We start from the raw sequence: 27,466 nt of genomic DNA on the forward strand, positions 1-27,466 counted from the left end.
CTACAAGGTCCCCGTCGTCTCAACAATTTCCCCTATCCTGTCCCGCGTCCAAAAGACAATCCTGGTAGTTACGGGCTGAGCTTTATTAGAACAACGCTTCCCACATCTTCACTGTTCTTCTTACCTGGCTTCACCCGGTTTCATTCCATAATCTTTAATTCCAAGACCCGTCTTTTTCCCCAACCCCAAGCTTCCAAAATAGCCATTATGTCTACCGGTCTTCCCTCCGTTTACATCGTTTCTGCCGCCAGAACCCCTGTGGGGTCCTTCCTTGGGTAAGCTACCCCGCCATGTCGGCTGGCCTGGAGCTGTTGTCAGAACGACACAGGAGGGACGAAGCGTGAACTTCGCGTTGCTGATATCTCTGAACTTGTAGTCAGCTTTCCAGCCTTTCTGCTGTTCAGCTCGGTGCCCATGCCATCAAGTGTACGTCGGTTAGAACCGGTTTCGAGAGGAGTATTAGATGAAACGTGTCCTTAGCTAACCACTCCTGTTTATAGCTGCCGTTGACCGCGTTCCCGAAATCAAGGCTGAGGATGTTGAGGAGGTCTTCTTTGGCAATGTCCTCTCCGCTGGGTACGTAGCCATAGATTCCTTTGTGCGCAGCGAACGCGCCGCCGCGACTCGATCCTGGAACAGCACAATACTAACCACATGTCTTTATCCTCAGTGTCGGTCAGGCTCCTGCCCGCCAGTGCGCCCTGAAGGCCGGTCTCTCGAACAAGGTGGTCGCCACCACCGTCAACAAGGTGTGCGCTTCCGGCATGAAGGCCATCATCCTTGGCGCCCAGACCATCATGACTGGCAATGCAGACATCGTTGTCGCTGGCGGCACCGAGAGCATGTCCAACGTCCCCCACTATATGCAGAACCTCCGCACTGGTGTCAAGTACGGCGACGGCGGCCTTGTCGACGGTATCCAGTCCGACGGTCTCCGTGATGCATATGGCAAGGAGCTCATGGGTGTCCAGGCCGAGCTCTGCGCCAAGGACCATGAACTGAGCCGTGAGGCCCAGGACGAGTATGCCATCAACTCCTACCAGAAGGCCCAGGCCGCCACCGAGGCTGGTCTGTTCAAGGAAATTGCACCTATCGAGGTCCCGGGTGGCCGCGGCAAGCCTGCCATCAAGATTGACCGCGATGAAGAGGTCAAGAACCTCAACATCGAGAAGCTCAAGTCCGCCCGTACCGTCTTCCAGGCCAAGGACGGTACCGTCACTGCTCCCAACGCCTCCCCCATCAACGATGGTGCCGCTGCCGTTGTTCTTGTCTCCGAGGCTAAGCTTAAGGAGCTTGGTATCAAGCCCATCGCCAAGATCCTTGGCTGGGGCGATGCCGCTCACGAGCCTGAGCGCTTCACAACTGCCCCGGCTCTCGCCATTCCCAAGGCCATCAAGCATGCCGGTATCAAGAAGGAGGACGTTGACTTCTACGAGATCAATGAGGCTTTCTCTGTTGTTGCCCTTGCCAACATGAAAATCCTTGGCCTCGAGCCCGAGAAGGTCAACGTCTATGGTGGCTCCGTTGCCATCGGCCACCCTCTTGGCTGCTCCGGTGCTCGTGTTGTCACTACCCTCACCTCCGTCTTGGCTGAGAAGAAGGCCAAGATTGGCTGCGCTGGTATCTGCAACGGTGGCGGTGGTGCTTCTGCCATCGTTATCGAAAACTTGCAGTAAGTGGCTGGCGCTTGTGTCTCGATCATTCTATATACCCACATATCTTTCCACATGGCTCGCGGGGCGGAGTTTTGCAGAAACGAAAAAGCACACATGCCTCGTGATTACTACATGAGGATGACATTCTAATAAAAAGTTTTGATGATTGATGATAGATCGACAACTAGCTTGCCCTTCACTAAGTCAAGCCTTTAATAATACTAAAACCCAATTCATACACGGGAGATTGTTCTCGACGTAATTCAGACCATAGCTGTCATTCAAAGAGTTCACATCATTCGGAAATCATGTCGAATTTGAATTCACCGCTTTACTACTCATGAAGAGAGCCGAATACTAATTGGGATGGAAGTGGTTCAAACCCCAATAAATTGATGGCTTAAGTGACTGCGCACTTGCTTATGCACTGGGCCGCCACGCCTTGATGCAGCTGTCCTCTCCGGCGGTAAAAACTACTTGCTGCTCATCAACAAAGCAAAAGCTGCGAACAATCTCGGATCCATGTGCCCCCGGAAGACCTACCACAGTCTCACTATCCAGGCTCCATGAAGCACCATTCTTCGATAGATGGATCAACCGGAACAATTCTTGACTATTCGTCCCCCCCATACGTGGTTAGCACATACTCAAAAGCTGGTTTTTCACCAAAAAGGGCAAAGTTGTCCCAAGGAATAAACGCACTCCTGTGTTCCGGCACCAATTACCGCCCCAGCACCCGTCACCTTCGGGATAACGTTGCACAAATACTGGCAATCCACCACCTTGCGAATGTCGCCCAGGTCGAGCGTCGGCGAGCCCTTCTCAACCGTCTCGCCCATGTCGTACAGCGCGAACCGCTCGTCGTGCGACACGGCGTACACCTCGGTCTCGTTCAGGAAGCCGGCCCGGTGCACGGAGCCGTGGTTGAAGGCCGCGATGACCACTTCGTCCTCGTCCGTAATGCGCGTGTCGCACACGTTGACGAGTCCGTCGGTCGAGCCGGTGAGAAGGAGGTGAGGGTTGGTGGGGTGGAAGGAGAGCTCGGTTACGTCGTCGCTGTGGACTTCGTCGTAGTGGATTTTGGGGACGCGGGGGGAGCGGAGATCCCTTTTCGTTGGAAGTTAGTGAGATTTTGTCTGGTTGGAGGTGTCGAACAGCAGGTGAGCTGAGCTTGGGTACGTAAAGTCTTACCATAAAAGAATGGATGCTTGGTGGTTAGCCAGTTCGGTGCCGGCAGCTAATGCGTTTGTCTGTTCCGAGCAAGCAAGTGAGAGCAAACCGGGACCTTCGCCTGGCGTCCCTATTTGCAACACTGGTGTGTTGGCCGCATCGCTTCTCAGATCCCAGAGCGAAACCGTCCCGTTCTCGCCTGCTGTGGCAACGATCGAGTTTCCAACGCTGTATACTTCTGCGCAGCTGATGTTGCCATGGTTCGTCTGGACTTTCTTGAGAGGTCCCTGGTTGAGGCGCAGAGGATTGAAGATGGAGAGACTTTGGTCGGAGCCAACGGCTGCTAGTCCAGCAGAGACGGGGTTGATGTCTGTGATGTAGGTTGGTTCGGAACCAGGATATTTGAACCCGTCGGTGCAAGATAGGGCATACATCGTGACTGGTTTCTTTTCTGGGGCTGAAAGATCTTGCTCTGGTACAATTGTTCGCAGAAAATTTGTGAGAGACTTCTCAGTTCAGTTGTAAGTCGATTTGAGCTGTACAAAGTCCTTAGTCTTGATGCTTCGGTCTTGAACGGTCCTAATGTCTACCCGTACACGGTACTCACATTAGATAAAAAGAGTAATCCGACTTCCCAAACAGATTATGCTGTCATTCACTGGTCACAAAGTAGGGACTATTCGAAAATTTATTGCTGTTGTTTTGTTTTTTTGAGTTGACAGTTGAACCTTGAAATGATAACTACATACTTCTCTCCTTCAAAAGCGCACTTCGGATCGCAAGCCGCGGCAGCTGTCCGCCAGCTGACTGACCAATCACAAAAGCAGGTACTTACGCTATAACTGACGGGACGCGGCTGTCGAGGTTTTGAGCTCTGCGGGCGCCCGGGTAGGAGTGCGGACCCCTGTCGAGCTCGCTCTAGAACGATTACAAAATGGGAAGTCCACGCTGGGTGTTCAAGTTCACTCTGGACAGCTGGTATTATGATAGCGTTGGTTCCCGACTGCTGTGGACGCTACCACTACACAACAGTAAAGGTGTACTGTAGCTACTGGTAGTGACTACGCCACGATTTATTGACGTGATTTACCTCGACATACGTCCCGTCTGAAAAGAGTGCTGATATTCAATCGGCCTAACAACCTCGAATACTTGCACCGCATCTGCTCCTTTTTGGATCCCACTGCAACGGACAACCACGGATTGCAAACAACGTTATTGCTGACAATCTGTTGCTGATACATCACGAGTCTGATAATGGCATGACTCTGTCCTCTGAGTTTGCCTCTACTACTTTTCCAGAGTCGACAACCATGAGGCGCTTTCTCCTGTACATATTCCGTATGCTTGCGAACCCCAGGCCACTCTGCTCTCCTGGAGCGCCAGACACTGACATCATCGTCCCCAGTGCTATTGCAGGTTGCTGTGTTCTCCCACGCGGACGTGCCGGACAACCAACAACATGTACTTTCCGGAGATAAATCGAATGGAGCAACAGGCAATACACTCCCCCCCGAGCTCCCTGCCGCACAGCATGTTCAACCAGGTATGCGCACTCGAACAAACACGGAAGCTCAGGACTGGAGGGACAACCAACTGACAGATAATCAGGTGCTGGCCTTGTCGACACCGCTCTGGTCGAATTGCGAAAGCTACACCAACCGTTGCATTATAAGATACGAAAGAACCCCGGCATTGTGAGAACCGTTCTACATCTTGCCTCCAAGGCATTGCCGGCCATCCGACTTACTGCTCCCTCGCCCGCTTCCTCCAACGATGCCGTCAGTGGCCCGCTCCTCCATGCGACCAGGCTCCTCGAAGAGTCCGCACAAAAGAACAATTCTGATGCGCTCTATATCCTGGGCGACATGAACTTCTACGGCAACTTCTCCCATCCCAGGAATCTCAAGACGGCCTTCAGTTACTACCAAAAGCTCGCTTTGCTCAATGGCAACAGTTCGGCAATGTATATGATGGGAGTGATGTATTCTACAGGAGTGGGACGCGCTGTGGAGCCGGATCAGGCCAGAGCTCTGCTTTATTACACTTTTGCTGCCAACCAGGGCCATACAAGAGCCGAGATGGCTGTGGCACATCGTCACTATGCAGGGATCGGAACCACGAAGAACTGCGAGACGGCGGTGAAATACTACAAAAGGGTCGCTGATAAAGCAATTGCGTGGTACCGGTCAGGACCCCCCGGTGGCATGAGCTGGATATCGGAATCTCACCGTATCGCCGACGAGCTTGGAGGTATATATGGTGTAGGAGCGAGTGTGTCCAGTTCGGGACAGAACGCACCTCACAAAAACCCCACCTCTGACGCACAGGCTTCTATCGAGGATATTCTCGAGTACCTTGATCTGATGTCTCAGAAGGGCGATGTCAAGGCGACTTTTAACCTGGGTCGTATATTTTACGACGGGCAGAGAAACCTCCCGCGTGACTACGCCAAAGCTAGGGAATACTTTCTCAAAGTGGCCAGTAAAACCTGGAATAAGAAAGGACAGGTTTTCGAAAACAAGACGCCCAGTTTTCACACCATTAGTTGCAGAGCAGCTGGCTATATTGGACGCATGTATCTGCGAGGAGAGGGTGTTGAACAGAGCTTCAGGCTCGCTGAGTTCTGGTTTAGGCGTGGCAATGAGCAAGCAGACCAACAGTCTCGCCATGGACTCGGACTGATGTATCTGAACGGTTACGGCGTGGAACAAAACCTCGATCTGGCGCTCAAGTTCTTCAATGCGGCAGCCGAGACTGTGTATCCACCCTCACATGTGCAGCTCGCTGCGTTGTACCTTGATCAAGGCCAGTCCGATGAGGATATCTACGCAGCAAACCATCACCTGGACCTGGCGGCGAAGTACTACAATATGGAGGCATACTACTATATCGGAGAGATGACCTATTTCGGTCTTGGCCGCGAGAGACAATGCGAGGTCGCACTTAATTACTACAAAGCGGTCGCTGAGAAGGTAGAGCCGTTTGTCTCGTCGTGGGCTGAGGCTAATTTGGCCTACGAAGCGGGTGAGATTGAGTTGGCATTTCTCGAATACCTGCACGCGGCAGAGCAAGGATATGAAACCGCTCAGAACAATGTTGCGTACATACTCGACCCTCAAAAGTCCTATTTGACTATCCCGCAGTGGCTGTTTCCCAAGGCCCAGAAGCTGACACTTCTCCAAAACCCGACACTAGCACTCATCTACTGGACCCGGTCGTCAAGGCAGGGTAATATTGACGCTACTGTCAAGATGGGTGACTATTATCTTGGCGGGATAGGAACAGATGCTGATGTTGATAAGGCCGTTCAGTGCTATACTGCCGCTTCAGAACATTACCAGAGCGCGCAGGCGTTGTGGAACCTGGGTTGGATGCATGAAAATGGCATTGGCTTAACTCAAGACTATCATCTTGCTAAGCGGTATTATGATACTGCTCTGGAAACGAACGATGAGGCGTATCTCCCCGTCTCTCTCAGTTTGTTGAAGCTGCGAGCGAGAAGCGCCTGGAATACTTTCACCAACGGCCGGATCAACTCTATCCAAGACGAGCCAAGTGAGCATCACCCCTTGACCAAGGACATATCAAAGAAACCCAGCTAACAATCAGCAGCCGAGAAAAAAGAATGGTCGCTCAGTGAATGGATCAATAATTTCTTACAGGATGAGATGGGCTATTACGGAGATGACATGTATGATGGCTATGAGGATGCGATACCTGGTGCCGATTCCGATTTGGGTGCCTTTGAGGAAGGGGACATCCTGGAGACGTTGGTGATCATGGGTCTCGCCGCCGCCCTTGTCTTCTTGGTACTGTACCGCCAACAGCGACAACAAGCAGCCCGGCGGCAGCAGGAAGATGAGGCTAGGCGCCATCCGCAAGAACAGCAAGGCCAAGGCGTTAGAGGAGCTGGCGGAGCGTTTGCTAATGGACAACAGCAACAACAGGCAGGAAATGGGGGTTTCTTCCCCCAACCTGGCGCTCCAGGCTTTGGGCAATGGGCTGTTGGTGGCGTGGGCCACTGAGCAGCTGGTTGGCACGGCTTTGCAACTTTTTTTTTTTTCCACTGCATCTTTGGTCTTTGAGCTATTAATGAGCGATGGTGTATTGGGGTATTGAATACATATGCTGTATGCTATAACAGACGTTAGAATGGTTATGGTTGAGAGTAGCCATACAAGCACCGTTCTTGAACTATTCTACATAGTAGAGGCCGATGTTGCTGTTAGTGCGTCACCCACGTGCCCACACGTCTTTCAGGCCAAGCACTTGTATTCAACACAGACATTTGCGGGCCAACAAAGCAAACGGATGATGCTGGGAGTCGATCGACAGCAACAGAACCCGGCTCTCTTTCTTGGTCTGAATGGACTTTAATCATGGTTCAGTTGGGAGGATGCTTGCTTTGAATGATCGTGAGGACCCTCCTCTGCAGACCTCGATGCAGCGGCCCGGTATGGATAACTACTACAGCAGGTACGACTCGCTAAAATAATCCCAAGTCTCCGTTCGCATTGCGGTAGTTCTTTCATCTCACAATCACATTTCAATCCATCACTATTTCATCGGACTAGACCGCAACGTCACCTTGCACTTCAAAGAGCGCAACAATCATGAACCGCACGCAATCTAATACTACTTTTTACCCCACGAAGACCAATTCCTTCACACTCCAGCCGGCGCGCAACCTCTTATCCACCAACCTGCCTCTTACCTAAGACAATGTCATCTCGCACAACACCAGGGCCAGCAGCCAAGCGCCGCCGCGTCGAGCTGGCCAACGCTACACTGCGGAGGCCTTTTCGATCTCCCATGATCAATCGCACACCGCCTGGTGACAAGCCAACAGATTACACGGCGACGAAGCAGGGTAAAACGACAAAATTACGAGCGGCAGTGGGTAGTGGTGATGGCGTCATCGACGCCAGGGCAGAAGGGGAGGAAGAAGACGACGAAGAAACAAGTTTCTCCTCGGTATCGACGCCAGCAGCGAGGAAAGCATCAAAGAACAGTCTCCACTATAGTGGTGCCAGCGCTGCTGGCCCCAGTACGAGTGCACGACGGAACGCGAAACCACCCATTCTAAGTTTGAGCAACAAGCAAGAGCAGGGGCAAGAGCCTCGAGCTATCAGTTTTGGTATCAATCAGAAGCGAAGCAGGATCGGGTCAGGGACTTCTTTTGTCTCCAGTACCACTTCTACGCGTCCTTCCGTTGGTCTAAACCATCTCGCAAGGGGGGCAGTTGTTAGTGAAGCTGGTCCAGATGGCAGTGACGATATCTTAGCCGGACTGCAAAAGTCTCATAGGGAGACGAAGGTTCAGTTAGTCGCTATGCAAAATCAGTTGGATTTCATCAGGCAGGCGAAGCGTATCGAGATGGCATCACGGAAGGCTGCTGTCGAGGAGAGCAAGGAGCTACGACGGCAGGCCACAACGGTCATTGACGCGGAGCTGAAAGGGTTAGTAAAGAAATGGAAGCTCGCGAGCAGACAAGCGGCAGAGGAATTGTTTGAGCTTATCAAGGGGAGGGTGGCGGATATGGGCGGTGCCAAGGCGTGGAGGGAGACGAGGAGAAGGCAGAGGGAGGGGTTTCATTCTGCTTGGGATGATGAGGGGCAGAAAGGGAAGAAACGAAAGGGAAATGATGATATTGATGAGCGGGGTATCGAAAACTCCGATGTCAGCGACGATGAGGACGATGACGACCGGCGATTTTCGCAAGGAAACAATGACGATGAAGACGGAAGTGCAGAAGACAATTGCGAGGACTCGGTAAGGTTACTGTGGCAAAGGTGAGTGTCACTGACAGAAAAATATGGGCTAACTTGACGCACGTGTTGCTGCTAGGGATTTACCATGCTCATGATGCTGCAAAGCCTCAACATTGAGCCTGACGTCTTGGGATACGATCCGAACGAAGACAAGTGGCTGGATTAAAGGCCTGGAACTCTTTACCAAAGGGAAGAGAAAGAGAAGGAAAGAAAGAACAAAAGGGAACCCAGGAGCTGCCGTCTGGGCCCCCACAGCTTGGAACGATCACTTGACGGATCAGACCAACGGTTTCTCTTCTCCGCCAGGATGAAGGCCACCTGCCTCATCTCAGAAGGCCCAAGTCGTCGCGAGGAATTAGCGTTCCAAGACACCCAATGTGTCACAACTCCGAGATTATATCTCTCCATCCGACAATCAGGAGGCCGTAAGTGTGTCTCTGTACACCAGATATACAGGCTACTTTTCATGCGGGCGAGACCTGATTCATCGAGTAGGTACATGATCTTTGCAAGACATTCGATATCCGCGGCAGGCAATGCACACAAGGGCAGCGATCTAGGACATGTCTGAACCTTTGTCCCTTCGGCGGTCCTTGTAAGTATCCGTCACAGGCTTAAGCTTGGTGATTAGTTGTCACGGGTTCCCAGTTCCAGTATGAACCCCGACGGCAACCTTACCCGTTTCCCCCGGATTGAATCAAGTTCGAGTTACCAGACGCTCGCTTCTGTGGTGTTTCTTTTATTCCAGCCACAGGGACTTGCCACGGCCAGCCTACGATACCCGGGACAGGAAAGGATGGCCTAACCGCTGCCGCCAGACACTACCGGCGAAGGTAGTGACATGGTCTGTGTAACTCTTCAGGGGTTCCGGCTCGGCAAACAACTGAAACTCAGATAAGGGGTACGACCTCAGGTCTGATACCTTTCTGCCGTACAAAGCAACCGCCCGAGCACCACTGCCGTTTCGTAGCCTTTGCTACATTCGAACTGGGATCATGCCCGCTTGCACCTTTGCTGCAGTTTGTGGCTTGCAGACTCGCAGTCGACTTGCCCCGGATCCCCGGGTTGCCACAGTAGCGGCCGATTTGTATGCAAGCAAGTCAAGCAAGCGCGATCTGGGGCTGGACCACGACCATGCACTGCAACGACAAGAGAAGCCCCTGGTTACAGATCTCATCCTTTCTCTTACATACATGACTGCCCCTTACGGTGACTCCCGACTCTGTCCTTTGTTCCGGCATACGTACCTACCAACTCTAGTCTACCCAGGGAAGGAATAGATAGAGACAATTTGGTGGACCACTGTCGGACGCCCAGGACACATGGTAGGCCTCCCTATCGTGAATCATGGAACCTTCCATTTAGACGTGTGCTGTGATTTGCGCTTACCCTGTCGGCGACTGGGACAAGTGCTGTTTCACGACCGAGCACGTATCACAAGTTTTTTGGGAGATGGAGTGAAGGAAAGCAGGCAGGTCTCTCTAGATCTGTCTTCTTGATGGAGTAATCTGCTCTCGGCCCCAAGTCTTGGTAATTCTGTACCGTCTTCCTCTCCCTCCGTCTCTCGCCTAGGTTGTAGTCGCCGCCACTCACAGGAGGCACTACGTGTGTCTGGATCCTCTACTTCTTCTGTCTCATCGCTCAGTGCACAAACCCGGCATTACACTCTTCCTTCTCTCCTGTCTTGCAAGACCGCTGCTACTACTACGAGAGATCCCATGCTGCTGGGCGGCAGGAGGAAGGTTCTAAAGAGTGTTGGTTCCTGATCACTTCCTCTTAGCCTGTTCATTCGTTTTCACTTTCTGTCTCTGGCTCTTGTTATTATCGCTGGTTCCCTTTCTAGCCCCATCATTCATCTTATCATATCCTTCCTCAGACTCCGCCGACATTCTTGACAGCCGGAGCTCATAATCGGCTTGGTGTATCAGAGTCTTGATATATCCGACTAATAACTACACGTTGGAATTTCGGACTTGTCTACTTGGGCATTAGTATTGCCTACATACCTTTATTAGAGTGGTTCTGCTTGTCACACTCGTGTTCACATTCTGCTGGCTTGGAATAGACCATCATGGCGGCGTCCGAGTCGATAGTCAAACCGACTCTCTTATTATCGAGGATAGTCTCACGGGAGATAAGAGAGTATAGCAACTGTACTCGAGGGGCAGATGGCTTCATCGACCCAAATAGTTGTTATGTCCCCTTTTGGTACACAAGAGTAAGTTGTGCCTCCTCGGTTCACTCGGTCACTAACTCCTCCAACATCCATGGCGACAAAGACAGACTATCAGTAACATTCTGCCAGTTCCTTTGCTAATCCTATCATCATTAAACATCAGACGGGCGTCATCGTCAAATGGTCTCTTTTCCTCGGCCTAAGTACCTTCTTCGGGCTCTACCTCATACTAGGCTATCTACACGCCAAAAGGCGGATAACGAAGGGTCAACCACCCATGGCGTATCACAGGGTAAGCAATCATTTTGTTATTCTCTTCTCGTGTTTCCCACACATCCTTCCATCATTCTCCTTTCTCTACGCCCATCTTATACCTTATTTAGTCCATCCATTCCATCCTAAGACCACAGAGACTAACACACCCCAAATAGTGGCTCGTCGCCCGCGACGATATCGCCCGCGTAGACCCTCGCTACCTTGATCCCCAAACAACCTTCCAGCCTTACGGCAACCCTGCTGTTCTTACCAGACCCGGAAGCCAACAACAACAGCCCTACGGAAACTACGGAATGTACCCAGTTCCCCCACCAGTCTATGACCCCGACGCTCCTCGTCCCCCGATGTACCCGGGACCTCCACCGACCATGGCCATGGCTATGGCGCAGCCGCCGGATGGAGCGACGAAGGTGGATCCTATGCAACAGGCGCCAGTGCTACCGCCGGTGTCAACAACAGTGCCACCAACCTCTGGAACTGGCGGCGATGGCAACGAGCGATATGAAGCGCCGCCTGGACCACCACCGCCGATACAAGCACAGGCGCAGACACAGGCACAGGCGCCGATAAGGCAGCAGGGAACGGGTGGAACGAATCCTTTTCGTGATTGAGTGATTGGACAAACTCTTTTTTTCTCTTGGGTAGGAAGGCTTCGTCGGTTTGGGGTTCGCTCATAATTTTGGCATCCGTCCGCTAGGATAATTAGATGGTTGGTTGGATTGGCAGGTATAGCATTGTCTTATTTTTATATGTTTAATTTGCATTGATTGTGCCAGAATGAAGGAACAACCTTAAGGACCGTGGCGATCACTTGAGCTCAGCCGAGATAGCCAGAGTAGACTGATAGATGGTATTGATGAAGCTCCAAGTTAACTTACAAATCCAGGCAATGTCTCCCAATTTCGAGGTGTCATCATGCGTGTCTGAACCTCATGCCTTTGAAAATAAAAGGCAAACGCCATAACGCCTCGCTGTTGTTTTGTTCCCCGTATATCCGTTTCATGGGGACCTTTTTACCATGCCCATCCCTTTGTGTGTACCAGATCCATTTTCAAACGCCAGACAAACCTGAATAAACTGCTAGTGCGCTGCCCTGCTTTGATCTGATCGCACGTGGAAAGACCAGACTTCTGTACAGTCTAGTCTAGTCAAGCTCCATAGCATCATCATCAACCTCATCACCAGCAGCAGCACCAGTATCAAACTGCGGCAGTGACCCGGGATGAATAATTTGCACCGTATCCGTCAGTGTGTTGTTGACCTGCTGCTGCATTTGCTGCTGCTGAAGCTGTTGACTCTCCACCAGATGCTTCTCACGAATGCGGGCGCGCGCTTCCAGGATGGCTTTGCGCACGCTATCCTGCTCCTCAGGAACCGTAAGGGACGCTGGCACGCTGTAGAGCACCAGTTGTTTGTTCAGGATATCCGACTCTACAGACAGTGGCTGGGCACTGAGCACCTGGGCCGGGATGCGGTTCTGTCGCAGGTGACTCTCGATATCCGGGAGGAAAATCAGCTTGCCGCCGTCTTGTTCGGCCTCGCTCTCAGAGGAGAGCTCATCTTCGATGTTGTAGATGTACACTTTGTGCTTGGTGTTGTCGACTTGCATGAATTCGGTGTCATCTTGACCTACGGCGGCGGCGGTAGGGTATTGGTTGGTCTGGGACGATAAAGATGATGATGGCGATGTGGTGGGAGGTGTAGTAGTAGATGGGAATGAAGATGAGAAGGAGTTTTGCGCTTGTGGGTTCCCGACGGAGACGTATAACCTATGGCCGCCGTGTTCTGTGGTGGGTTGGGTCGTGTTAGTGACTGAGCGGTGGAACGGAAGACATGATGTCACTGATATGATAGGAGATAAGGGAAGTGAGGAGCGGTGGCGGTGGCGGAACATACCCAGATTCAACAGGCTCATGCGCTTCGAGAGGCGCTCGTGTTCAGGCTGTGCATCGGCTTTGCGCTTCCGCGAACATGGTGCTGGTTGAGGTGCAACATATTGTTGCCGAATGAATTGGTTGGAGCTGATGTTGTTGTTGTTGTTGTTGTTTTTGTCGTTGTTGTGATAGTTGAGTTGTTGCTGTTGTTGCTGTTGCTGATGGTGGTTCATCATACCGTATCCATATCCAGGCATCTCCATGGTGCTGGCGGTGGTGGGCGTGGTGGGCGCAACCAGGTGTGGTAGTGGTCCAGATTGGAAATGGGTCAGCATCATTTTCTCCCCGCGGCCAATTTTCGCCTTCGAACCTCCTCTTTCTCCGTCTTTTAACCCTCCTCCAGACCGCAACTGACGTTTGAAACTTCCGTCTCTCTCCCCCGCACGACCGGTAGCGCAGATACCTAGCTGCAGGGTATTGGATACCTTAGTGTAGAGGCTCCGGGTGACCTGGATGATTTGCTCCAATCACCTTGCGTTGAGCTTCCTGATTGAGATTGGGTTGGCGAGAGATAGCAGCCGGTCCAGCCCGAGGTAAGCGGTAGGTTCTAGATTGTCAGATCTGTTGCCGCGATAAAGGTGGTGTTTAATTTAGCTACTAGCGCTGCGACTAGGCTCTTGGGTTTCGCTGGCCGACTTTTGGTGGGAGAAAGACGAAACTCGGTAAAGAATGAAGAGTCTTGTGACAAACAGGTTGGGATTGTCGTTGCGCTGGTTCTCTGCGTATGGGCCTGGAACCAGCGGGAGCAGGAGCTGCAGTGGCACGAGGCTGCCCCCAGCCTTTAAGGGCTTGAGTCATTGCTCACGAACCTTCCACAAGTATCGCGGCAGGACTATTACTAGGCCGATCCCGCCCTCCTCGCTCGAGAATCTTCGAGCAGTCACCACGCCCTGCAAGTCCACGAAGCCGCTCACCACCTGCACCCCGACAACACCGACGGCAACCACGACCCGCACACGCACACGCACCACGCTCACTACCGCGAACTCCTCCACTTTCCCGGCCCTTGAGCGCGTTTCGACCGGATCCGCGTCTTCCTCCCCGCGGCCCTTTTCTTCTTCTTCTTCGTCGTCACTTGTTCAGTCTTCAACTCTGCCCGTCATGGCTTCTGATTCTCAGTGGACTGGTGTCCAGGTCCGCAAGACCTTTTTGGACTTTTTTGCAGAGCGGGGTCACAATGTCGGTATGCAAACATCCCTCCGCCACATGATTGCTGGCTACCTCTACCCCTCATCCCCTCCCCTCTGCTGCCCTGTCCTGTCCGTCGCGGCGGGAGAAAAGAAAAAAAAAAAAAAGAAAAGAGAAACCTGAGAGGGCATTCCCATGCTTCACCTGCATGCGCCCGCCGCAACAATGGGCTAAGACACGCCGCGATGCTTTCATTGCCATCCCTATACACTACCGTTCAACATGGTACCTTTATTTGCAATGCGCTGACCATCTTCGCCTTCGTGCGCAGTCCCCTCGTCGTCGGTCGTCCCTCACAATGACCCCACATTGCTATTCACAAATGCGGGCATGAATCAGTTCAAGCCCATCTTCCTGGGCACCATTGGCAAGACGGAGGATATGGCCCAGCTGAAGCGTGCGGTTGACACACAAAAGGTGATATCTTGTCGTCCGCTTCGATATGGCTGTTGAAAACCCATTACTGACCCTTTGGAACAGTGCATTCGCGCGGGTGGCAAACACAATGTAAGTCCCGGCTCCCTCCTCCAATGCTTGACCTACCAAGAGCAAATTGTTGACATAACTCTAAATAGGATCTCGACGATGTCGGCAAAGACAGCTACCACCACGTACGTACCGACGCGGTCTATATATAGCGAGCTCATTGCACTAACATATGTCGGCAGACTTTCTTTGAGATGTTGGGCAACTGGTCTTTCGGCGATTACTTTAAGAAGGAGGCCATTGCGTGGTCTTGGGAGCTTCTGACAAAGGTCTATGGGCTGGACCCTCAGAGACTTTATGTCACATACTTCGAGGGCAGCCCAGACCTTGGTCTCGAGCCGGATCTTGAGGCCAAGAACCTCTGGCTTGAGGTTGGTGTTCCCGAGGACCACATTATCCCCGGTAACATGAAGGACAACTTCTGGGAGATGGGTGACCAGGGCCCTTGTGGCCCTTGCAGCGAAATCCACTACGACAAGGTCGGAGGCGGCCGGAATGCCGCCCACCTCGTCAATATGGACGACCCCTTAGTGGTTGAAGTCTGGAACATTGTCTTCATCCAGTTCGACAGACAGGCCGACAAGTCTCTCAAATCTCTCCCTGCGAAGCACATCGATACCGGTATGGGCTTCGAGAGACTGGTATCTGCCCTCCAGGACAAAACCTCCAACTACGCCACCGATATCTTCACTCCTCTTTTCACCAAGATCCAGGAAGTTACCGGTGCCAGGGAATACACCGACAAGTATGGCAAGGACGACGTCGATGGTATCGATACCGCCTACCGTGTTATTGCCGACCATATCCGTCTTCTTTCTTTCGCCATTGCCGACGGCGCTGCTCCCAACAACGTCGGACGCGGCTATGTCGTTCGCCGTGTCCTCCGCAGAGGTGTCCGCTATGCCAGGAAGTACTTCAACGCTGAGATTGGCACCTTCTTCTCCAAGATCCTCCCCGCCTTGGTGGAGCAGATGGGCGAGCAGTTCCCTGAGCTTGTGAAGAAGCAGACCGACATCAAGGAGATCCTTGACGAGGAGGAGGTTGCTTTCGCTGTCACCCTTGACCGAGGTGAGAAGCAGTTCGAGAAGTACGCTGCTCTTGCCATCAAGAGCGGTGAGAAGAAGCTTTCCGGTGCCGATGTCTGGAGACTTTACGACACATTCGGTTTTCCCGAGGATCTTACTAAGCTTATGGCTGAGGAGCGTGGCCTTACCATTGATGAGGCTGAGGTCAACGAGGCCCGCGAGAAGGCCAGAGAGGCTTCTAAGGCCGTCAAGGAGGCTGTCCAGGAATTCGCCAAGCTCAACGTTCACCAGATCGCTGAGCTCGAGACTTCTCTTAACATTCCCCGCCCCAACTCAGATGCCAAGTTCCTTAAGGGTGATACCAAGGGCAAGGTCCAGCTGATCTTCAACGGCAAGGAGTTTCTTAAGTCCAGCAAGGATCTTCCTGCCAAGACCCCACTTGGTCTCCTGCTTGACAATACCAACTTCTACGCCGAGTCCGGTGGTCAGGTCGCCGATACCGGCCGCATCATTATCGATGGCGTTGCCGAGTTCAAGGTCCTTGACGTTCAGGAGTATGGTGGTTACATTGTCCACAACGGTTTTCTCGAGTACGGTGAGCTTACCGAGGGTGATGAGGTCGTTTGTGAATACGACGAGCTCCGCCGTCAGCCTATCCGCAACAACCACACTGGTACTCACATCCTGAACCATTCTCTGCGTGAGGTTCTTGGTGACGAGATCAACCAGAAGGGCTCGCTGGTCGACCAGGACAAGCTCCGTTTCGATTTCAGCCACAAGGCTGCTATTTCTTTGGAGGACATCAAGAAGATTGAGGATCTGTCCAACCACTACATTCGTCAGAACCTTAAGGCCTATTCCAAGGATGTCGATCTCGACCTTGCTCGCGAGATCGAGGGTGTCCGTGCCGTCTTCGGCGAGACCTACCCCAACCCCGTTCGCGTCGTCTCTATCGGCATGGAGGTTGACGAGCTGCTCAAGAACCCAAAGAACCCCGAGTGGCGCAAGATCAGCGTCGAGTTCTGCGGCGGTACTCACGTCGAGAACACCGGTCTGATCAAGGACCTGATCATCGTCGAGGAGAGCGGTATTGCCAAGGGCATCCGCCGCATCGTCGCCTACACCGGCGAGGGTGCCCACCAGGCCCAGCGCGAGGCCCAGGTCTTCAACGAGAAGCTCAATCACATCAACGCCCTCGCCTACGGCCCACAGAAGGCTGCCGAGATCAAGGCCGCCGCCGTCGAGCTTGACGGTCTCACCATCTCCGTCCTTACCAAGGAGGAGCTCCGCACCCGCTTTACCAAGATTCAAAAAGAGGTCGTCGACGAGCAGAAGAAGCGCCAGAAGGCTGAGAGCAAGACTGCCCTCGACACCGTCGCCAGCCACTTCCAGAAGGACGAAAACAAGGAGTCCAAGGTGTTTGTTGGCCACCTTCCCATCTCCGCTAACGCCAAGGCCATCTCGGACGTTATCACCTACTACAAGACTAAGGACAAGGAGAGGTCCGTCTACGTCTTTGCTGGTAGCAAGGACGACCAAGTTATGCACGGTGTTTATGTCGGCACTGTAAGTTCTCACTGATCGTCCCTCACTACATAAGACCATTCGATCCTACACGATGCTAACCATCTCAACTCTACAGGCCCTCTCTTCGAAGGGTGTCACCGCCGAGCAGTGGACATCGGCCGTCAGCGCCGTCATCGGCGGCAAGACTGGTGGCAAGGAGCCCAGTCGCCAAGGTGCCGGTGCCGAGCCCGAGAAGCTCGAGGAGGCCGTCAAGAAGGCCGAGGAGTGGCTCTCTGAGAAGCTCAAGGATCTTAGCATCTGAGAAAAGAAAATAAAGAGCTATGTGTTGGAGTAGCATCAAGTGATATTGTCTTGTGTCGTCTCCCCGTTTCGTTGATATCCAGAAAAGAGTTCGTCATTTCACTTGGCTCTATACATGAAAACCAAGTTGTGTATTTCTTAGCGGTCTAGAATGGGTGATGGAGCAAGCGATTTCATGAAACGAAAAGAAAAATAAACAAATGAAAACGAAAGAAACTTAAGAAAATGAAAAGAACGTAGACAATGTCAGTTAAGTGCAGGTCATCTTCCTCTTCATGACAGGGACTTGCGGAATATCACACACACAGCACGTTAACGGGTGTCGTATTCTTATTTGGGCAAGTAGGGAGCTACCTATATAAGCGGAATAAGAACATGGGCAAAAGAATGCAAGTCTCCAACTTTACAGCTCTCAATTGATATAAATAGTACACAATCAATGTACAAGGGCCTGCTTTCCCACTTTCTTCATACATAGATGATAAGATGTCTCCTAAACCTGATCCATCTAGTTTTATACAGTATACATAACACTGGCATTTTTATACCATTTAAGCAGCGGGTTCTCGCCGCTTTGCGTCTCCGTCTCTTCCAGGTAGGCCCAGCTGCGCATGAACTCCTCGTGAGACATGACCCGGGACAGCTTGCCAGTGATGGCCTGGTAGACGAGTTCAGACACGCGGAAGTCTGTGGGGAACATAATATCGAAATAGCCTTGATGGACCTTTAGTGGACGAGACAGTGCTCTGGTTAGTATGGCACGAGAGGATAAACTGAAGACCATGAAACTCACCAAGGGTGTAGTAACTGGCACCGGCCGCCGTTGATACCTCGTCTGAACAATCGGCGCATTCACCCCGGGCACGGCATCAGGCAGCGAATGAAAGTCACTCGTCAGCAGCCGATGCGCAGGAAAGTACTTGCTCAGCACTTCGAAGAATTGCATCAGCCGCGTCGGGATGTACTCGGGCTCGCTCATCGTGCTGCGGAGCGGCCTAATGGAAGAAACCCACTTGCCCAGCTTCGTGGTCGGGTACGGCACCTTATACCGCCCGCCAGTGGCCGCGTCCCGCACCCGGAAGTAACGCGCGGCCACCGGATCCAGCACGGGGCTGTAGAACTCGAAGAAGTCGTTGGATTCGCTGATCAGCACGACGGCCTGCATGGGCGTCTCAGTCGCCAGGTCGTAGCGGATGGCGTCGTGGGCAAAGTTGTCGAAGACCTCGAACGCCAGGAAGAAGCATGGGGACGGGACCGGTTGCGTCCAGTCGAAGATGGACTGGTTAATGATGTCCACCTTGTTGAGGTGGCCGCGGCCGGCGGCCGACCGCATCAGCGTCGAGTTCTGGACTTTGGCCAGCGAGTCGCTGATCTCAATGACCTTGTACTGCGTGCGCGCGTACACGTCCGGGTCCATGTCGCGGATGTAGTCAAGGATGTTGAGCATGAGCGTGCCGCGGCCGGCGCCCATCTCGTAGATGATCAGGTCGTGGTACGGGTACGTCGTCAGTTTGTAGTTGGCCACAAGGTAGCGGGCAATGGCCTCGCCGTAGTAAGGGCGGAAGAGCTCCGTCGGCGTGTACCAGAGCTGTCGCGTGTCCGAGGGAGCGACCTCGTCGAGCTTGTCCTCGAAATCGACATAGCGCTGGGAAAGAACGTTCTGGAACTCGGTCTCGTCGCGGAGGTTGGGGAAGTCGAAGGGCTCGCCGGGTGTGAAGATGGTGACTTGCTTGGAGAAGTAGCCGTAGTTGGGATTGTAGAGGCTGTCTGCAGCATTGTGCGAAAGGAAAACAGAATGTCAATGTCTCGTGCTTCTCTTTTTTCTTTTCTTTTCTCTTCTTTTCTTTTTCATTCTTGGGCTTTGCGCTGTCGCAGCTAGGTAGGTGGGTTTCTCAACTCCTCGGGTAATGCGCCATGTTTTTGTCTTGGACCGGCAACCAACCTTCGATAAAGTCCCTTAGGAGCATCTTGACCCGACGTGGTCTCTGTTTCCTGCCCCAGAGCTCGGCCGCTGTCACCATTGGCGCTCTCTTGTACTCCTCTGTCATGTCCTGATTCAGGATCTTTGTCCGCTGCTGCCATTGGCTTTCATCCCCCACGGGAGAGCTCGCGCCACGACGCTGGCTCGAGTATGGTCGTCGCTGCTGTCGTCTGTGGTATTGCTGTACTCGATGTCCATTATGGGCTGTCGCGGGCGCAAGATGGCGGAGATGCTTCTGTGACTGACATGCCGGATGATGGCGAAAAAGCTGTTTGAACAGCTGGGTGACGAGTTGCGAGTCCATACTGACACCGGGTGAGTCCAGATTGTTGGTGGGCGAGAGAATGAAGCCCGGGCAGTATCCCGGAGGTTGCTGACGGTCTGTTCGTATCGCCACCTGCTCCAACTGAACTCCCCGCGCCAGTGAGAAGGAAGGTTGAAGTACCGTATACCTGGGTCGGTAAATGTGGTGGAGTGGAATCGTCAAGGGGACACGGGGCGACAGGTGGAGGTTGATGGGGGAGGGGGAATGGATCCTGGAGCTTTTGCGGGGTGGCCCGAGCTCACTTCCTCATTCGGTTTTAGAACTAGCTGACAGTTGCGCTCGGGACAGCGGTGGTGGCGGCCCAGGCCAGGGGCACACGACATTGGAGGATGGCTCGGCTCTCGCTGTCCGTTGCCCCCAACGGCGCTTACCACCAGTGACCCGCAGCAACGGGGAAGTGCCGATTCACGACACTACACTATCTGTGACAGGCCTCATGGCTTCCGATCTGACCGGCTTCAGCGGAGGCGAGGCCGGTCACCGGAGCCAAAGGTTCTTCCCTGCCTGCCGTGGGACGAGCGACTGAATCGATAACACCATGCTCTGAAGATCCATCGTTGCATGACATCAACAGCAACTTCGCAGCAAAAACCTCACAACTTTTGAGGACAACCCGACCACATCAGACAAGACACCCTCACACTTCATTTTCCCGACATTTTCTGTTCTTGTGAATTTCGGCTTCTGTGCCTTTACATCTCAAAGAACTCAACAACCGAATTCTTTGTCCGGGCAACAGCGCCAACGGCGCAAATCTAACTACATCACCACCCACACCAGACGGCATTGACGAGACACCACCTACTATGAGATAAATCTAGATTCCCTTCACACCAAACAACCGCCAAGACATGTCAATAAGCGACCATCCCCGTGTCTACGGCACGGTAGCTCTCACAGCCGCCTTCGCCGCGGGTATCCTCGTCACCCTTGGCTTCAAGGATTGCTACCCCGAACTCGAGAATCGGTACCAACGGCGGAGGAACCGCAACCTAAGCCGATCCAATGGCGATTATGGCGTCGTAGTACCCACCGCCAACCGGGTACACCGCGAGAGTCTCATCTTCGGTCCGGTGCGACTAGAAGACCACGAGGAAGTAACAAGCAATATCAACAGCAGTTTCGACTGGGTCGAGGGCATCGAGGGCTGCATCGGCAACACCCCCTTAGTCATGATCCGCAGCCTGTCCGAGGCAACAGGCTGTGTCATCCTCGCCAAAGCCGAGCTTCTCAATGGCGCCGGTGGCAGCCCCAAAGACCGAGTGGCACTCAACATGATCCAGGACGCCGAGGAGCGCGGGCTGCTTGTGCCCGGGCGCGGCGATACCATTTACGAAGGGACTGTGGGCAGTACGGGCATCTCGCTGGCGACGCTGGCGCGCGCAAAGGGGTACAAGTGCCACATTTGCATGCCGAACGACATGGCGATCGAGAAGTCGCAGCTGCTGCACCACCTGGGCGCGACGGTGGAGCGGGTCAACCCGGCGCCCATCACGTCTCCTGATCATTTTGTCAACCTAGCCCGCAGGCGGGCGCGCGAGCACGAGGCGGTGCACGCGGACGGCAGCGTCGGTTTTTTTGCTGACCAGTTCGAGAGCACGGCCAACTACCAAGCACATGTCAAGACCACGGGACCGGAAATCTACCGCCAGACGGGCGGGCAGCTGGACGCCTTTGTGGCTGGTGCCGGCACGGGCGGCACTATCGCCGGCGTGGCCAAGTACCTGAAGGAGGTAAAGAACCTATGGGAGACGCGCGTGGTATTGGCGGACCCGCAGGGCAGCGGGCTGTTCAACAAGATCCGCCACGGCGTCATGTACTCGTCGACGGAGCGGGAAGGTACACGGCGGCGTCAGCAGGTGGACACGATGGTGGAGGGTATCGGCATCAACCGCATCACGGAGAACTTTGAGTCCGGGCGGGTGCTGATTGACGATGCCGTGCGAGTGACAGATGAGCAGGCCTGCCGGATGGCTCGGTGGTTGGTGGAGCACGACGGCATTTTTTGCGGCAGCAGCACGGCTGTCAACTGCGTGGCGGCGGTGGTGACAGCCATGAAACTACCCAGAGGCAGTCGGGTGGTGACGTTATTGTGCGACTCGGGCAATAGACATCTCAGCAAGTTCTGGAAGCATATTGGCGATATGGGGCTGGAAAACGATACCCAGGCGCAAGCGGAGGATCTTTTTGCGGAGTTGGGGCTAGAGGAATTGAAGAGGTAGGAATTGAGACGGACTGAACAACGTAAATATTGTGCCTGCTGAGTCAGGCTCGCTGAGTTCGCTGCTGTCATCAAACATGTGACATGCTCTAATCGTATCTCATCCGAGAGTCCAACAGGTCCACAAAGAAAGGTTTGTTGAGCCATATTGGCTATATGGCCTCTTAACGGTTATATTACTGCTAATGCGTGGTGGGAGGTCCAAGTAGGTCGTTGCCCGTCTCAATATCTACCTCTTTCCAAGTCATGAAGTAGCTAGTGATTCATCGCTCACCTCTTCGCTGGGGTATAAAAATAATAAGAAAAGTTAGATGATCCATACTCCGATGTTTGAAGAAGTTCCCGACGGTACAGAGTCTTCCGTCTTCGAGTAACTTTGTTTTCCATTTCCGCTCCTCCCCACCCCCTCCTCCTCTCTCACTGTGCTCTCTAGGTGGAGGGATATTCTTGAGACACCTCAATCTCATATTGCTGCCAAATGAGCTTCCAAACGTGAATGTGATCCAGTCATGAATTATCAGCCAACGAAGCGTGCAACAGGCGGATTTCTCCTTCAAAGTAACATATCGAGCCAGAAAAAAAGACGCACACTCCGCGGCCCAAGCCATGCCAAGAGGAATGTAATGAAGGAGCTTGTTGTGCCCCGCCATTTAGGAGAACTAAACATGCAACTGTTAGCGATCAAATTGACTTCCGTCAAAGAAAGCGTGTGTATCAACCATACCTTCCAGCGGTTTCCGCAAACTGTGCACTCGCAGAAGGTCGTCATAGGCTCATCAGCCGACCGTGTTTGCGCCTGGCTGTACGACACCTTCCTCTGTCCGCACTTCCCGCACTTCAGAGCATCACTGATCGACTTCTCCGCCATGGGTACCTGGGCCTTCTTCATGTTCTCCTTCTCCAGCTCTTCATCCCTAGCACGCTGTTCCTCCGAGGCCAACTCCTTATCCGACAAGACGACAAGGCGTTCGACCGGTAGCTCGCCCGACATGACTCGTCGTCCCAACGCAGCGTTGTCCTTACGCTTCAGACTGGTAAAGAGGGTGCGACCCTTACTCCGGTACTCCTGGTTCTCGCCCTTGCAAGCTTTGAAGAGGGCATTCTCGACTTCGACGGCACGCTTGACGACTTCCTCAATCGACTCAGTTCTTCGGTAAGCGAGGCCGTTGTAGAGCACACCGATGGTGTTGTTGCGCGTCTGGCTCGAGGTCCGGTTGATGTCGACCTTGTCTGTCTTGAAATGGCGCTTCTCGACGTCACCAGTGTAGGGTTTGTTGTACACGGACGATGCGGGCGCCGGGGATGCAATGGGTGCTGGGGAGCTGGCACCGGAGGCCGCGGCGGCCTGGCTCTTCTTCTTCGCCTCCTTCGCAGCTTCGACGAGCTTCCTCCACTTGTTGACGATCTCACTGGCAATACGGGCAATATCCTTGTTGGGATTGGCTCGCAGCTTTCCCACGGTCACACCTGCTTTTGTCGACTAGGACGGGCAAAGTTGTCAGAACTTATACCGCTCACATAGATCGCTCTGCGCTGATGGGAGGGCAGAGCAAGACTCACGCGAAGCTGTTCCTCGGTCGGCTTTGCATCTCTTTTCAATTCCTCCAAAAGTTTGATGACCGTCGCAGGGGGGTCGCTGGTGACAGCCTTGGAGAGCGCCTTGATGCGCGCGGCGAGTTCTCGGTCATCCATGGTGTGAGTGGGAGATGACGTTAGGCTGGCCGTGTGTGACTATGCGCAAGCGATAGCGTTCGCGTCGGGTAATCGGCGGCTTCGATTGGGTATGCGGAAATCTCCCTCTACTACGAGGTCAGATAGATGTCGAGCCAGGGCTTAGCAAGGACGAGTGAGCTTGTCCTGAACGATGTTGCGAATGAAGATGGTAGAGCGGGAAAAGCAATGACGAGCAGGTAGAAGAGTCGCAAAGTGAGCAGCGATCGTTGGAGAAATGTTAGTGGAGCTTGAAAGAAAGAGCCCCACTCTGGCCGGTCTTCAGGTTCCACACTAACAAAAGGGCTGACAGGCCGAGACTGTCAAATAGAAGTCGCTCAACGGACGAAACAGGCAGTCCGAATCTAACCGTGCACCTGTGGTCACCGTGGTAACAAAAGACTTCCTTACAATTACACGAGAGTGAGATCTCTTGCCAAATATTCAGATACTAACGTTTTGGATACGTCAACAGTTTGTCTTTGCCGTTGATGGCTGCTGTTTGAATCCGAAAAAGGCAGCTGGAATGAGAGCAAGTAGCAAACAGAGGAGAGGTCTTTGGTCCCTAGATATGCAAATTCATGGGAAAGCGATGCTGCTTACCGCTATGCAACATTATGTATTTACAAGCTCCAACTTGTGACAGGCTGAGGACTTCAAAGCGCGTTTAGTAACGCAGTAGACTCATATCGTTATTCTGCATGTATCTCAGACTCGGAAGCTTTATCAATCACATGTGCACCTCGCGGCCGGCTGTTCGGGCTCCGGATCCGGTGCAACCCTCAACACATTGCCTGTCATTGTTGATGTAGTATCTATCAGACATTACAGTACTCAAGGTATGCACTTGAAGGAGCTCGGCTGCATTTGTTTACTGTTCCCCTGAACGCACCACTTGCATATCGACTTGTCATTCTTGCCCCAACAACAAGAAACACCCTTCACAACAACAGTTACTATTGACTTCAGTCGTCCCTCATAAACCATCACAGAATACGCTAATTCAGGTCGCAGGGTGACATAAATCCCTCCAGACAAATTATTGAGCTGACCTCCAGAACATTGCTTGGAATATTCGGCAATCATGCTGACCTACCCCCTACTTCTAAACCATATGTTGTTCCTCTTGAACCTATTTACTCCTCCGAGATTCTGCTAATGAATCGCCCTAAGAATCCCTTGCGCCTGGACCCGGAGTTCTTACACACCTCCTTATAGATTCATGCGCTCGTACCTGGCCTCTGGTCGGAAAGTTCAGTGCTGCATGTGCCTGACTCCTCGTTGGTCCTTATGGGTTTCTTCACCGATCTGAATTCGATGAAGCACGCAATAAGAGTTGCGAGTATTCCTAGCGGAATGGGGATGATGAGCGCCGCCTGAATCGCCTTATTGTAAACCCTAATCATGGCGGGCAGTTGCTCCGCCGATATCAAGTCGCGGAACGCCGTCGCACCCGCCTCGATCACCTGCTTGATGTCGACTCCAGGGAGCAAGTTGGCGTCGGCTGCCTTGAGCAGCTGGTGCTGAAATACACTGTTTCCTACCGACACGAAGATAGCGCCTCCAAGCGACTGAGCAGCGGATACGGCCGCAGTTCCCAACGCCACGTCCTCTTCGCTAAGTACTGTCTGCACGGCTGTGAAGCATTGTTGAATCGACAGGCCAAAGCCAGCGCTCGTTAAAACTTCATAGCCTACCCATTGGGCTGTTCCTGTGCCGGGCCTCAACAGGGTCAGCAATCCGAGGCCAACAGTGCCAATAGCAGAGCCGATTACTGCTGGAGGGGTTGCATAACCAGTTTTAGACACGATGCCTCCTGCAATCAGTGAGAAGGCCGACTGGGTTACAAAGAACGGGACCATGTGCACGCCTGAGCGCATGGCAGTGTCATTTTTGACGGCCTGGAACCAGATCGGGAGGAAGAAGGTCATGTTGATCAGGATCGCGTATATCATGAAGGCCGTGCCGCATGATGCCGCCACCGTACGCTGCTTGATGATGCGAGGGGGGATCAATGCCGCATCCCCTTTAGCCCATTGCCAAACCATGAATATAATGGCGGTAATACCACAACCGGCTAAAAGCCAAATGATGAGTGGGTGGTTCCATGAAAAGCCTCGAGTCGTATGTTCAAGCGCCAGGAAGAGCATGATGAAAGCGCCCAGAATGAGGATATTGCCCACAATGTCAAGGTCCTTAAATTTGTCAAGGAATGTTCCGGCGTCGCGATTGCTTTGGTGGGGTTTGAAGAACAGAATCAAGCAGATGATGGTTACACCTCCAAGCGGCAAGTTGATATAAAAGCACCATCTCCACGTCTTTGAATAAGATTAGAATATCTGTTATGCAGGAGTGTAAGGAAGACTTACCACAAGGTCCGTAAAGACACCACCTAGGAGAGGGCCGACCGAGGCCCCGACACCGAACCTAGATGTGGTCAACATATGAGATCTTATTCAGAAACAAGGGCAGTCAGGGCTGGGACACTTACATCAAGCCAACCACGGACGTGAAGACGGGACGCTTCTGCAGCGGAACAGCCATCGTCACGATGATAAAGCTGCCGATCAGAATACCAGCACTGCCGAAACCCGCAATAGCCCGCCCAACAATCAGGGTCGCCGAGTTTGGTGCCAGTCCGCAGAGGAGGGAGCCAAGTTCGAATAAAATCATGGCAGTGAGATATGACCACTTGACCGAATACAGCATAAAGATGCGTCCAAAGACTGGCTGGAAAGCACACGATGTGAGCATGTATGCCGAGCCATACCAACCTATGTCTGATGTTGAATGAAATCGCTTCGTGATATAGGGCGTGGCCTGTTCGAACGGTGTAAGTTCCGGGTCGTTCACTTCACTCGTCAGTTCCGGGTCACCTACCGTAGATATAACAGTACGATCAATTGATAAAAGGAGCATACCGAGCATAAGGCCCGCCATGAGTAAGACAAGACGCAAGCCTGTGACATAGTCTATGGTTGGCTCCATCTCGCCGTTTACGGGCGGGTTCTCATCGAGTGTCATGGGCTCAAATGTGCGCCGCGTGCTATCCGCTGCTTGGCGTTGCACATCCTCGGAGCCATGCTGGCTTGCAGAAGGTCTGGCCTTGATGCTTTCCGTCATCGGATACCGTTGCTCTCCAACCGGCGTTACTTGGGGTTTGAGGCTGGAGTTCCGACGGCCAAGTGACGATGTCGAAGAATGCAGGCGCAGAAATTGGTCCCTTGATGATCCAGCCAGGGGGTATGGGTCTTCGTCGTCGCAAGTTGGTGTCATGGGGTCAAAGAACATTGACCGTGATGGTCTCCGAGAGTGATGCTTTTTTGCGGTTCCCCCACGATTCTGGCTTTTTTGCCCGGTTAATAGCGTGGTCCCCAAGGCTGGGTTGCTAGCTTCGCCGTCAAAGGTGAATGAGGTTGAAAGAGGAAGAGGGTAGAGAGTGGGTTCGGAGGGGGAGGCTTTATGTTCAAACGCCTCCAAGGAAACATTATGGGTTTTCGGTCCCTCCATAGCGGTTGGCGAGTTCGAGTTGATTCACATAGGAATCGGATGATGGGACGGTGAATAGAATTGATAATAGGTAAGACAGAAATGGAGATCATAAAGTAGGTAGCTTGAAACGCTTAAGTTCTTCTGTTCCTGAGGGCTGTTAACGATAGATTCTCAGCTACGTTGAGGTTCCTTGTTTCGCTTGAGGTTGGATGCCAAAATTTTACCC

At 52.9% G+C, this 27,466-nt stretch overlaps 11 protein-coding genes across 11 annotated transcripts; 6 read left to right on the plus strand and 5 right to left on the minus strand.

Moving 5' to 3' along the window:
• Nucleotides 1-207: 207 nt before the first annotated feature.
• Nucleotides 208-1,959, plus strand: B0T23DRAFT_445063 (acetyl-CoA acetyltransferase; the record flags this gene model as incomplete). The annotated part of the gene is made up of 4 exons (XM_062840912.1): nt 208-275; nt 377-426; nt 501-576; nt 671-1,959. 4 exons carry the CDS (start codon nt 208-210, stop codon nt 1,674-1,676), a joined length of 1,200 nt encoding a protein of 399 aa, XP_062690608.1. The 3' UTR covers nt 1,677-1,959.
• B0T23DRAFT_384183 (WD40-repeat-containing domain protein) lies at nt 1,832-3,545 on the minus strand. The gene is made up of 4 exons (XM_062837456.1): nt 3,433-3,545; nt 2,847-3,361; nt 2,358-2,762; nt 1,832-2,268 (listed from the first exon to the last, which is right to left on the minus strand). The coding sequence occupies exons 2-4, from the start codon at nt 3,257-3,259 to the stop codon at nt 2,076-2,078; spliced, it is 1,011 nt and encodes a 336-aa protein (XP_062690609.1). The 5' UTR covers nt 3,260-3,361; nt 3,433-3,545; the 3' UTR covers nt 1,832-2,075.
• Nucleotides 3,546-3,807: 262 nt separating this feature from the next.
• On the plus strand, nt 3,808-7,027 carry B0T23DRAFT_187783 (HCP-like protein). The gene is made up of 4 exons (XM_062833167.1): nt 3,808-4,166; nt 4,234-4,371; nt 4,437-6,383; nt 6,441-7,027. Exons 1-4 carry the CDS (start codon nt 4,088-4,090, stop codon nt 6,851-6,853), a joined length of 2,577 nt encoding a protein of 858 aa, XP_062690610.1. The 5' UTR covers nt 3,808-4,087; the 3' UTR covers nt 6,854-7,027.
• A 523-nt stretch (nt 7,028-7,550) lies between these two features.
• B0T23DRAFT_321509 (uncharacterized protein) lies at nt 7,551-9,170 on the plus strand (the record flags this gene model as incomplete). Its single annotated transcript, XM_062835242.1, has 4 exons — nt 7,551-8,620; nt 8,718-8,887; nt 8,913-9,024; nt 9,092-9,170. 4 exons carry the CDS (start codon nt 7,551-7,553, stop codon nt 9,168-9,170), a joined length of 1,431 nt encoding a protein of 476 aa, XP_062690611.1.
• Nucleotides 9,171-10,275: 1,105 nt separating this feature from the next.
• On the plus strand, nt 10,276-11,929 carry B0T23DRAFT_187746 (uncharacterized protein). The gene is made up of 3 exons (XM_062833166.1): nt 10,276-10,817; nt 10,939-11,067; nt 11,207-11,929. The coding sequence occupies exons 1-3, from the start codon at nt 10,671-10,673 to the stop codon at nt 11,660-11,662; spliced, it is 732 nt and encodes a 243-aa protein (XP_062690612.1). The 5' UTR covers nt 10,276-10,670; the 3' UTR covers nt 11,663-11,929.
• Nucleotides 11,930-12,195: 266 nt separating this feature from the next.
• B0T23DRAFT_406190 (uncharacterized protein) lies at nt 12,196-13,188 on the minus strand (the record flags this gene model as incomplete). The annotated part of the gene is made up of 2 exons (XM_062839090.1): nt 12,196-12,836; nt 12,948-13,188. 2 exons carry the CDS (start codon nt 13,186-13,188, stop codon nt 12,196-12,198), a joined length of 882 nt encoding a protein of 293 aa, XP_062690613.1.
• An 898-nt stretch (nt 13,189-14,086) lies between these two features.
• Nucleotides 14,087-17,512, plus strand: B0T23DRAFT_321269 (tRNA synthetases class II (A)-domain-containing protein; the record flags this gene model as incomplete). Its single annotated transcript, XM_062835221.1, has 6 exons — nt 14,087-14,168; nt 14,445-14,590; nt 14,654-14,680; nt 14,749-14,784; nt 14,842-17,250; nt 17,327-17,512. The coding sequence occupies 6 exons, from the start codon at nt 14,087-14,089 to the stop codon at nt 17,510-17,512; spliced, it is 2,886 nt and encodes a 961-aa protein (XP_062690614.1).
• Nucleotides 17,513-18,025: 513 nt separating this feature from the next.
• Nucleotides 18,026-19,796, minus strand: B0T23DRAFT_413998 (S-adenosyl-L-methionine-dependent methyltransferase; the record flags this gene model as incomplete). Its single annotated transcript, XM_062839545.1, has 2 exons — nt 18,026-19,278; nt 19,454-19,796. 2 exons carry the CDS (start codon nt 19,794-19,796, stop codon nt 18,026-18,028), a joined length of 1,596 nt encoding a protein of 531 aa, XP_062690615.1.
• Nucleotides 19,797-20,505: 709 nt separating this feature from the next.
• Nucleotides 20,506-22,363, plus strand: B0T23DRAFT_187873 (tryptophan synthase beta subunit-like PLP-dependent enzyme). Its single transcript, XM_062833169.1, has one exon. It carries the CDS (start codon nt 20,669-20,671, stop codon nt 22,037-22,039), a length of 1,371 nt encoding a protein of 456 aa, XP_062690616.1. The 5' UTR covers nt 20,506-20,668; the 3' UTR covers nt 22,040-22,363.
• On the minus strand, nt 22,364-23,945 carry B0T23DRAFT_187872 (transcription elongation factor). The gene is made up of 3 exons (XM_062833168.1): nt 23,599-23,945; nt 22,763-23,518; nt 22,364-22,697 (listed from the first exon to the last, which is right to left on the minus strand). Exons 1-3 carry the CDS (start codon nt 23,728-23,730, stop codon nt 22,689-22,691), a joined length of 897 nt encoding a protein of 298 aa, XP_062690617.1. The 5' UTR covers nt 23,731-23,945; the 3' UTR covers nt 22,364-22,688.
• A 1,023-nt stretch (nt 23,946-24,968) lies between these two features.
• Nucleotides 24,969-27,024, minus strand: B0T23DRAFT_430439 (major facilitator superfamily-domain-containing protein; the record flags this gene model as incomplete). The annotated part of the gene is made up of 4 exons (XM_062840248.1): nt 24,969-26,066; nt 26,118-26,175; nt 26,240-26,474; nt 26,670-27,024. The coding sequence occupies 4 exons, from the start codon at nt 27,022-27,024 to the stop codon at nt 24,969-24,971; spliced, it is 1,746 nt and encodes a 581-aa protein (XP_062690618.1).
• Nucleotides 27,025-27,466: the final 442 nt, after the last annotated feature.

The sequence above is a fragment of the Neurospora hispaniola genome, assembly GCF_033458365.1.
Source record: "Neurospora hispaniola strain FGSC 10403 chromosome Unknown B0T23scaffold_6, whole genome shotgun sequence".
NCBI classification, from domain to species: Eukaryota; Fungi; Ascomycota; class Sordariomycetes; order Sordariales; family Sordariaceae; genus Neurospora; species Neurospora hispaniola.

Bases quoted from the DNA above. Each gene is read 5' to 3' on its own strand.
- B0T23DRAFT_187872 (XM_062833168.1), bottom strand. From the start codon at position 23,730: ATGGATGACCGAGAACTCGCCGCGCGCATCAAGGCGCTCTCCAAGGCT. The intron at 23,519-23,598 runs GTGAGTCTTGCT...TGCCCGTCCTAG, and splicing joins CGACCGAGGAACAGCTTCGC to TCGACAAAAGCAGGTGTGAC.
- B0T23DRAFT_187783 (XM_062833167.1), top strand. From the start codon at position 4,088: ATGACTCTGTCCTCTGAGTTTGCCTCTACTACTTTTCCAGAGTCGACA. The intron at 4,372-4,436 runs GTATGCGCACTC...ACAGATAATCAG, and splicing joins CGCACAGCATGTTCAACCAG to GTGCTGGCCTTGTCGACACC. The intron at 6,384-6,440 runs GTGAGCATCACC...AACAATCAGCAG, and splicing joins CTCTATCCAAGACGAGCCAA to CCGAGAAAAAAGAATGGTCG.
- B0T23DRAFT_187873 (XM_062833169.1), top strand. From the start codon at position 20,669: ATGTCAATAAGCGACCATCCCCGTGTCTACGGCACGGTAGCTCTCACA.
- B0T23DRAFT_384183 (XM_062837456.1), bottom strand. From the start codon at position 3,259: ATGTATGCCCTATCTTGCACCGACGGGTTCAAATATCCTGGTTCCGAA. The intron at 2,763-2,846 runs GTAAGACTTTAC...TCCAACGAAAAG, and splicing joins CAAGCATCCATTCTTTTATG to GGATCTCCGCTCCCCCCGCG. The intron at 2,269-2,357 runs GTGCGTTTATTC...GGGGACGAATAG, and splicing joins ATTGGTGCCGGAACACAGGA to TCAAGAATTGTTCCGGTTGA.
- B0T23DRAFT_187746 (XM_062833166.1), top strand. From the start codon at position 10,671: ATGGCGGCGTCCGAGTCGATAGTCAAACCGACTCTCTTATTATCGAGG. The intron at 10,818-10,938 runs GTAAGTTGTGCC...ATTAAACATCAG, and splicing joins TCCCCTTTTGGTACACAAGA to ACGGGCGTCATCGTCAAATG. The intron at 11,068-11,206 runs GTAAGCAATCAT...CACCCCAAATAG, and splicing joins CACCCATGGCGTATCACAGG to TGGCTCGTCGCCCGCGACGA.